Source organism: Monopterus albus, unplaced genomic scaffold (genome assembly GCF_001952655.1).
Source record: "Monopterus albus unplaced genomic scaffold, M_albus_1.0 scaffold368.1, whole genome shotgun sequence".
Lineage (NCBI taxonomy): Eukaryota > Metazoa > Chordata > Actinopteri > Synbranchiformes > Synbranchidae > Monopterus > Monopterus albus.
In genome coordinates, this window is record NW_018128248.1 from 50,219 (window position 1) to 59,998 (window position 9,780).

Consider the following 9,780-nt stretch of genomic DNA (forward strand, 5'->3'; position numbering starts at 1 on the left):
CAACTTTCAAAATCACAGGGTGTTCAAATACTTCTGTTCCTCACTGTAATAAGTCTCACATATACTGTACGACTGCCATGATGTGCATCACAAATTGCACCGATTAACTGAACCCGTTAAATCTGGACATAAACAAACACATTTTTAGATTTAGTGTATCATCATCTTTGTTGCCCATCATGAATAAATGTCCATGAATCCACAGAGAAATAGAATAAAAGCTGCAGAACCCACTTGAGAATCCTCCTCTTTCTATTGCCCCTTCAGTCTCAGTGACCCACTGAGCGCTGTCTGTACATCCATGAGGACACCACATGCAGGAGCTGCTCATTCTGCTGCTTTTAACTGGGACTGTTTGAAAATGATTAACAAGTACTGGCTGAAAACAGGGTCGAGTTGTAGCACCAGCAGGGAACCATTCGTCACTCATGAACCATATCATTCATTATGTTACACAGATGATTTGTACTTGACTATCCAGGATTTTACTGGTTTGTTCCTTGTGGTGTTTTCTAACTAGCAACAAGGGGATAGACGAGTGTGCGCGGGTGCCAGAGAGAGGTACCGCCGTGCATCGGCCGTGTTACTCTTCACTAGCCTCTGATAGCAGGAAGGAGAGCCGACCACACCTTAGTGAGCCCAGGCTCCGCAGGTAGGAGGCGAGCTGTTCTTGTCCCCATCGTTCCTGTCCTGTCCTTGACCCCACCACACAGTCCTTATTGTACTAAACAAAACCCACAGCCCTTCACAGAGAGAGTCTGCAGGTGGAATGAACAGTTTAAACATGAGACACAGTTGACGTTTCTGTACAGCCATGCTTTCCTCCATAGTCGGACCCTGAAGCTGATGTTGTCCACAGACTGTTTCTCATCTTTGCTCCGTCTGTCCTCTGCTGCTGGGGGGGTCAGTCCTTCAGCTCAGAGCCAGACCAGATCCTGCACCCCCCTGGTAGTTTCTGTGGTTCATAATGACAAAACTGTTATTGGAACTTAAATCTTATCATATTAAACAAGAACTGAAGAAAATAAACAACCAGTTATTTCACACCCATATGTGCATGAGCGTGCTCGTGAGTGTGTCGATTCTGTTCTAACCTAAGAACGAGTCCCCGGTAAGGAAACAGGTCAATGCTGGTGAAAACTTTGTATGTGGGTTTTACAGACAAATTTGTTCTTGGGGTCGGTGGGTGAACGAGGCCCGTTGTTTTAAACCAGCCTCTGTCGGTCGCCCGACCCCAGGGTTTCTCTCTGTCCTCACCTCGTCTGTCCTGCTCTTCCTCTCTCTCCTCCTGCAGAGCTGTCCCTCCTCAAAGACTGAACCCCTGCTCACATCTCCGCCCTCCACGTGAGGCCTTCCTCCCTCCACCTCCTTTTTATTCACCCATGAGAGTCCCTCTCCCTCTCCACCCGTATCGATGGACCCCCCCTCACTGTGACAGTCAGTGGGGTAGAGGAGCCCCCTACCCCGGGGAGGGCGGGTCCAGATACTCCTCACCAGATTCACAGTGGAGTCGAGACCCCCGCCTACAGATGGACAGAAGAAGAGGTCCTCTCCCTCCTGCCCTGCCTCAGTACTCCCCACGCTGGGCCTACTCGTCCAGCAGCTGTGATGGACCTGAGGAGAGGTGGGCCGGTCCCAGAATGAAGCATCACTACAACGCACAGTGACCCAGCCCTGCTAGTCCTGTCTACATGAGGCGGACCCCAGGACACTGAGGTATACCCAGTCGCTAACAGCTGAAAGCTCCAGCCTGAATCTGGGTCAGTTGATCTGGGTTTACACCTCCGCCTGCTGTTCTCATTAACCCACATGTCTAAACAGTCGGGTCACTGAAATTACAAAACCCTTTACCGGTGAGAGGTGGCGTCCCACTTTAACGCAGTGCTCGCCCCGTCTCTCTGGCGAAGCAGCCACCAGGCCAAACCGCACTCGGACACTTTGCTGTTTTTCTGACCTTGAAATTGTCCTGGTGCATTAGTGTGGTGTACTTGTGCTCGTGCAGAGTGCATGGTGTGTAGTTCACGGGTCTGTTCAGCACAGACAGCTGTTGGCTGTCAACGTGCAGTCAGACCAGAATTCTCATTCATGTCTGCATGAAACTGACCTGCCTCCTGATTCAGCTTTGACCTGTGAGACTGTCACCACTGTCTGGTTTGAGAGGGCGGGGGTGGGGGGGTAATGTTGGTTTTAAAGTGAGCTGTATTGTTTGTAGCATCACACCCCCTGTGGTGGTTCCCTGGCCCGAGCTGTGCAGACTAATGGTAACAGCAGGAGGGAGTTTTGTTCTAAAAGGACACGAAACCAGATGTTTGTTAGACGAGATCAAAATGTGCCTTGTCCATCCTGAGCTCAGGGCAGACAAGTCGTCCATCGCTCTTTTCCAAGCAGAATAAAGGTGACGCGTGTTTTTGTTGTGTTTCCCACCAGCACGGCTTCGCTCTTCCACGTCGGGGTTAACCCTGTCCTTGCAGGCAGCTTGTCCTGAACAGCCGTCTCCATTAATCTGCTGAGTATTGTCTGAAACCATTAGTAGCTTGTTCTTTAAAAAGGTAGAAGTTAAACTGAGATATGTCATCGCACCGTTACAGAGAGACGAACACCATCAGTTTACCGTCACAAGTGAAGGTTCATGTTCGGAACCAGTGAAATTTGGACTTGTTTGTCTGACTGTTGAAGGTCAACAGGTCAATTCTAATCCAGTACAGGTGTGTGTTCTGTGTCGGTGCACAAGAACACGGTAAACAAGCACGGTGCTGCTCCTCTGCGTCTGACTGCAGGGACTGATGGGTAGCGAGTGTTTCTCCAGTGTTGCTGATGACTCCTCGTTTTCTAACCATCGGGTCCATTTCACCTTTTACTGCGTCCACACAGCTGACCTGAGAGGAGAAGCGTGTTTCTCTGGTGGCTGTTGATACAGTCAGTACAGTGGAGCCTGGTCTGCACGTGACGTCTCAGCATGTTACTCTGCTAACAAGGTGACTGTCGTTACGACGTTGAGTAACAGTTCATCCACATCACAGATGGGAACAGTGTAGATGCCACATGTTTCACAGGTGATGTGATATTTGACAGTGTTTTCTTTACAGTTATATGCTGTGATTTTATTTTATATAATGTGACTTTACATTAAAATGTAATAGAAACATTTCACTACCAAAGTAACAAAAACAACTTCAAGAATGTATCTTTTAGTATTTGTTGGGATTGTTTCTTTTATCACACGTCTATTTTTTAACAAAAGTACGTCCTGGTAGCAACAAAAGAATAAATAGAAACTACTTATGAAGGGTAATTTCACTGTCACTAGTAGGGAAGTGCACGTTTTAATGTAACAAAGTTCTTCTATTGATCTGACTTTTGTGCATATGATGAATAAACACTTTGACTTTTGTAACAAAGCAAACAGCTGGAAAATTGGTTGTGAATTGAGCGAGTTATGTTTTATCAGTGCACCAGGAGGCTTCCCTGTACCAACATGGCGGCAGCAGCTGCTCATGTGGAATCTTAGTTGTGTTAAACATATCAATAATAAACCATTGTGAAACCCTGTTAGCAGGTTAGTCACAGAAATCTGTTGTTTGCTTCCCAGACTGTCTTCATGTCATTCTCTATTCCCCTAATGTGACTTCTGAATGAAACCACGGGGTCCTTTCACAGGGAGCAGCCTCTTTATTACATCTAAAACAATACCAGCGTCTGACTCAGGCCTCAGTGATCGACTTCAAATGATAAGGTACGGTATAAAATCCTGTGCTAGTTTGAGGCCCCTGCCTGTTTTGGCTCCATGGTTCTGTCAGTGCTGCACCTCTGAATTCACCATCACTGTAGAGTTGATCAGTTGGTTAAAAAGGTGGTTAGCAATCAAATATTAGGACTAAACCACAAGTGGAAGGAGATGTGGCCTGTAAAAATACCTGTCCAGTGCCCCGGTTAAGTTTGTGGGGAGTAAATTAGAGTAAACCATGAAGAGAAGAGGAATAAATGTTATTCTGAAGTGGATTGGACCGCTCTGGCCCAGTATAACCACTGACAGTGAGTCAGTTTACAGACCAACTGAAACAGTTTGGTTGGTCAGTCGCTCAGCATCCTCAGGATCCCTCACGATGCAGCCGGTGCGCTAACTGCGCATGCGCCCCGGCTGTCACGACTCTGACGCTGCTGCGGCTGCTGCAGGTGCAAACATGGCGATGAAGGCGCTCAGAGGGATGGTGAACGGAGCCATGAGCGAGCTGTCCTCGGCCGTCAGCGGGAACAGACCCACGGCCGCCGCTCCGGCCGCCCGGGAGCATGTGATGGCCGTGCGTCGGGATTATATATCCCAGCCCCGCCTCAGTGAGTCCCTCTGTGTGTCAGTGAGGTAGGGCCACGGCGGCGATAAGGAGGAGAGAAGGGCAGCAGTCCGTCTGGAAGGGATGATGGACGGGAGACCTTCTCCTGACTCATCCAGGGTGTGCGCGGTGGTTCTCACTGATCTGCCACGATTTTATATGCTAATCCTTTTAAAGTAAACATTACGAAACGTGGGTACGTCTTGTGGATTTGTTTGTCAGACCAAACCAGTGGGAGCAGGTGCATGTAGGCCAGGTACTAAGGTCTGAGGGAGGAGGGAGGAGGCCTACTTTGTTTTTTGGCTTCTGAGGGAAATGTTCTTCCTTTACATTTACTATCTGACAGCTGCTGTCACTAACAGTGGTGGAAGAAATACCCAGTACCACCGAAGTCCTGCACCTTAAATGGTACTAAAATAAATATTATTAGCTGAAAAGTGAACATTCTGCAGATACTAGTGGATCATAGGGACTGATTACTGTCTACTGGGTTTGGTTTGATTCACCTGATTCTGGACCTGAAGGTACCAGGTACATGTAGTGCAGTAAAAAGGACACGGTTTGTCTCTGACATGTGGTGAAGTAGCACCTGTACATCTGAGTACATCCTCCTCTGTCAGCACTCGCTGTGCACTGGTGTCAACACGTTCTGTCTTCTGCCTCCTCAGCCTATAAAACAGTGTCTGGAGTCAACGGGCCGCTGGTGATTTTGGATCAGGTCAAGGTAAGGATGAGCACACATCTCAGAAGTCGTATTCTTTCACCTGTGGCCTGATTTTACAGCCTCCCCTTCTCATGAGAGGAAGTAGTATGGGTTCTTTTTTAGGAATTCAAGTGAAATTGAAAACTGCAAGACCTTTTCTAAGCCCGTATTCCTGACACATAATCAAACGTGCAGTACAAACCGTGCCCCTCAGAGTCTGGGCTATTGCTGTTGCTGATGCTCATGGTCGTGCTGCTCTCCAACAGTTTCCGAGGTACGCAGAGATCGTCCATCTCACCCTGCCGGATGGAACCAAGAGGAGCGGGCAGGTGCTGGAGGTCATCGGGTCCAAGGCTGTGGTGCAGGTACTGTGTGTGTGTGTGTGTGAGAGGTAAAGCATGCCAGTGCTGTGACGGTATGGCTGGAGGAAAGAGTCCCCAGATGTTTTACCTGAGTAACAATAGTGATGCTCCAGTATAAAACGTCTCTGTTACAAGAAAAAGTACCAAAGTATTAGCATCAAAATATACGTGAAGTACCAAAAGTAAAAGTAGTCGTCTTGCAGACTGGCACGTTTTAGAATGTGTATATTATGGTATTGGAGGTTAATTACTGACGCATTAACTTACACACCACTTCAGTGATGCAGCTGATAAAAGCTCATTTTAATGAACTGATATTTTGCTATTTGCTATTTGTATCAGTGTGAAACTGCAAAATAAGATTTTTCAAACACTAACCTCAGAAATATTTCAGCTACTTGAACCTTTATGTCAAACTGTGGTGTAAGACATTCATGTTCCCCTCAGGATAAACTGTAGCAGCGCTGTGGATCCTCTGACTGTTCATCTAGTTTTATCACCAGGATTTGTGTGAAGGCAGACGATGACACTTCACTGACATGTTGTGCTTCATCATATAACAGGAAACAGACATTAATAGATTAAAATGTGAGAGAAATAGCAAAAACAAATAAGGCTTTCAAAAAAAGAACAGCATGTGATAAGTAAATTGAAAGGTCATTTTTGTGACCAGCAGCCAAAATCTGCAGGATACACCCGGCCTTTCTTGTCAGGTGTGGCTACCCACAGCCTCCGTTTGCTCCCCCACACAGGTGTTTGAGGGGACCTCAGGCATCGACGCCAAGAAGACCAGTTGTGAGTTCACAGGAGACATCTTACGGACACCCGTCTCCGAGGACATGCTGGGTACGACACAACACACTAACTGTCACAACCATTTAACTGAGGCACTGCAGATTCACTTGCATTCACACATGAATGTGTCGGAGAATCTGTGATTACAATGTGATGAACTGTGTTTGTGTGTCTGCAGGTCGTGTGTTTAATGGGTCTGGGAAACCTATCGACAGAGGCCCTGCAGTCCTGGCTGAGGACTTCTTGGACATCATGGGTACGGCGACTCTTTCTGCTCCACACGTTAACGTGTAATGACCTGCAGCTTCACCTTCTAATGATGGTGAAGCAACAGGAAATATTGGGTTTGCACGAGGAAAACCAGAAGAGCAGTCAGTAACGTTTTCATTAGCAAATCATCGGACTGTTATTTTAACTGATTGTCTATAAAATGCCTGGTGGGATTACCCAGAGCCCAAGGAGATGATTTCACTCCTTGTTTTCCAGAGCCCAAAGATTTTTAGCATCAAAGCATCAAATCCTGACATTCGTCATGCATGAAACTCAAGTCAAATTTTATTTCTGTAGCCCAGTATCACAGATCAAGGGACTTGTCCATGGGACACCTTCTATCCTTAGACCCTTGAATCAGATCAGGAGACCTAAAGAAACCTCAGGAGGAGCAACAGAGGCACCATCCCTGGACAGACAGGAAACAGAGGCTCTAGTGGTTCTTTAGAAGGTTCTTGTGGGCTTGTGGGAGATCTCTGGGGTTCTCCTGGTGGTTGAGCACCCATAGGAGAGTGTGTTTCCTACCATTGCTGCTCATTCACTTGTTTATATCCTAGGCCAACCTATAAACCCTCAGTGTCGCATCTACCCCGAGGAGATGATCCAGACCGGCATATCTGCCATCGATGGCATGAACAGCATCGCCCGGGGCCAGAAAATACCCATCTTCTCTGCTGCAGGGCTGCCACACAACGAGGTGCACACACACATCATCTGGGACGGTGCTGTCTCAGATATTTTCAGAATGTTCTGTAAACCAGGCTAAAGTTGAACCGCTAAGTTGTTTCACATGTTGATGATGACAACAAGGTTTCTCTGTCTCCCCCCGCCCCCCAATGCTGGTCAGATCGCGGCTCAGATCTGTCGGCAGGCCGGTTTGGTGAAGAAGTCCAAGGACGTGATGGACTACAGCGAGGACAACTTTGCCATCGTGTTTGCAGCCATGGGGGTGAGAACGTCTTTCTCAGCAGACACTTTGACAGAGCAGCTGGACCGTTTTAGCTTCAACAGGTCTCCACCAATCCTCAGTATATACAGTATTTAAACACAGCCCCCCCGACCCCACAACCACTGACACCCCCACTAACAAGACAGAAGTGTTCCACCTCTGTTCCTTTGTCTTTAAACTTATGGCCTACAGAGAACTGTCACCAAGTTTTTAACTTCTTCTGCATTCATGGCACATTTGCGTTGCTTTTCCACAACAGGGATGGACTGACCTGTAAGCAGGAACTTCCCAGAACCAGAAGGCAAATGTGATTGGTTCTGCTTTGCTTTCCCACTCTAAGACTGGGTCTATGTCATTAAAGCCGAGATGTCATTTCACATTTTGTGCTGTCCTTCCAGATGTTCACACAGACGTGAAGTAGAAACTGTAAAGTGATGAGGTCACCATAGAGACCGTAGGAGTCGTATTTTTACTGAGGTGATTCACTTTTGTCACGGTTTGTCTGCCGCCAGGTGAACATGGAGACAGCCAGGTTCTTCAAGTCGGACTTCGAGGAGAACGGCTCCATGGACAACGTGTGTTTGTTCCTCAACCTGGCCAACGACCCCACGTATGAGCTTTGACTTCACACCTTCTGTTTTTGGTTGGGAACAATCCTCCTGCTCCTGAATAACACAAAGCTAGAGAGATAGATAATGTCATGTTAGTCCTGTGCCTCTAGTTTTTGTACCAAACTGAAATTCATCTTTTACTTGGAGAAACATGGCACACACCCGACTAATGGCCCAGTAAAACCTAACCCTCAGACCAGAGTACAGTCTGTGATCGGACCAGGAGGTTCACTGTTTGTGAGTCATAACATTTAGTGGATCAGGTGTCCTCCTCACGTCACTTGTATTTATCAAGAGTCTCAGAGTTGCGTTGAAAGTCCACCCATGACTAAAGAGCAGGACCTGGAGGCTTTATGAGAAGATAACAAAAGGCTCTGTTGCTGCACATTTAGTGGAAGCCACTCCTAATGTGACTTGGCTGAAGGAGGTGATGCTCCTCAGCCTTTTAAATCAAAGACTCCTTGTTAACGTGTGAGAACGTTTTCGATTCGCAGAAGCATCGGGGTGATTTCAATGTGATGACATAAGCAGCTGTTTTATGTTCAGCAGTGAATGTGCATGTTACCTGCGGTGAGAGTGCTTAGTTTGGCTTATTGTGGCTGAAACAGACCCAAATCATCACGGTTGCACATTAATAAAAAGCTGCAGTGAGCTCGGTGTTCGACCTGCACAGGATCCGCCACAAAGGCGTCTCCATTTCGATCCAAACCGTATCTTTTCATTAGCTGTTGGTAAAACATCTCTCCTCCCTCTGAATCTCTGCCTGAACACCACCTCCCTGACCAGTTAGGACATCACTGGAGCTCCTACACTGGCCAGTTAGGAGTGAGTTCCTACTCTGAGACTTTTGATAATACAGATATGAATGTGTTTAAAAACTGGTGCCCAGTTGGCTAATGCAGGAAGAAGACGAGCTCCCTTCTCTGTTGCAGCATCGAGCGAATCATCACGCCTCGCTTAGCTCTGACATCAGCAGAGTATCTGGCCTACCAGTGTGAGAAGCACGTCCTCGTCATCCTCACCGACATGAGCTCCTACGCCGAGGCTCTCCGAGAGGTCAGCCACGGTTTCAGTGCTTTCATTCTGAAGTGGCTGCATGAAATTGGAACTACATTGTGCGTTTACTCACCGTGTCAGGTGTCTGCAGCCAGAGAGGAGGTGCCGGGCCGCCGAGGGTTCCCCGGCTACATGTACACCGACCTGGCCACCATCTACGAGAGAGCTGGCAGAGTGGAAGGACGCAACGGCTCCATCACCCAGATCCCCATCCTCACCATGCCCAATGATGGTAGGTTCACTGCCACGAACGCATGCACACGTCTAATGCTGATGAACGCAGCGTTGTTCCTGCAATGTGTTGTTGTGTCTCTCAGACATCACCCACCCCATCCCTGACCTGACCGGTTACATCACTGAGGGACAGATCTATGTGGACAGACAGCTTCACAACAGACAGGTATCACACCTTTGTTCCCTGTTTCACACTGGGGGAAATTTGCTTTCTGGTGACGAGTGGGACGAGGAGAACGTTACCACTCTGGTGTCTGAGGCTGGGGTGGCTCACGTTAAACTTTTTCAACTGGAATTACAAGCAGCTGAGTGGAAACACTGTTCACACCAGACTCCAGTTTGTAAAGTTGGAGGTTTCTGACAGTGATGGTGTCTCACACTTGGCTGAAGAACCACAGACGTGTCAACAAGCTGCTGGCAGAATGACTGCTACCCCTGGAGTCCAGTTAGCTCAGCTTTTAGAGGAGCTGCA

The 9,780-nt window shown here is 47.7% G+C and overlaps 2 protein-coding genes across 4 annotated transcripts in view; both read left to right on the plus strand.

Annotated features, from left to right (window-relative positions):
* Positions 1-3,541, plus strand: part of dusp11 (dual specificity phosphatase 11 (RNA/RNP complex 1-interacting)) — an 8,779-nt gene extending 5,238 nt beyond the window's left edge. Inside the window, exons 8-10 of one of the 3 annotated variants that reach the window (XM_020585514.1) lie at positions 521-652; positions 1,295-1,716; positions 2,428-3,541. In XM_020585514.1, coding sequence (XP_020441170.1) covers positions 521-652; positions 1,295-1,667 — 505 coding nt within the window. In that variant the 3' untranslated portion in view covers positions 1,668-1,716; positions 2,428-3,541. Of the gene's footprint in view, positions 1-520; positions 653-1,294; positions 2,099-2,427 lie in introns of those variants that run through there. The other 2 variants (XM_020585513.1, XM_020585515.1) reach the window with 2 other exon arrangements.
* A 586-nt stretch (positions 3,542-4,127) lies between these two features.
* The window catches only part of atp6v1b2 (ATPase H+ transporting V1 subunit B2), an 8,305-nt gene continuing 2,652 nt past the window's right edge, over positions 4,128-9,780 (plus strand). Inside the window, exons 1-11 of the mRNA XM_020585501.1 lie at positions 4,128-4,332; positions 4,997-5,052; positions 5,298-5,396; positions 6,146-6,239; positions 6,367-6,444; positions 7,016-7,155; positions 7,306-7,407; positions 7,920-8,017; positions 8,951-9,074; positions 9,156-9,306; positions 9,392-9,474. Coding sequence (XP_020441157.1) covers positions 4,128-4,332; positions 4,997-5,052; positions 5,298-5,396; positions 6,146-6,239; positions 6,367-6,444; positions 7,016-7,155; positions 7,306-7,407; positions 7,920-8,017; positions 8,951-9,074; positions 9,156-9,306; positions 9,392-9,474 — 1,230 coding nt within the window. The remainder of the gene's footprint in view (positions 4,333-4,996; positions 5,053-5,297; positions 5,397-6,145; positions 6,240-6,366; positions 6,445-7,015; positions 7,156-7,305; positions 7,408-7,919; positions 8,018-8,950; positions 9,075-9,155; positions 9,307-9,391; positions 9,475-9,780) is intronic.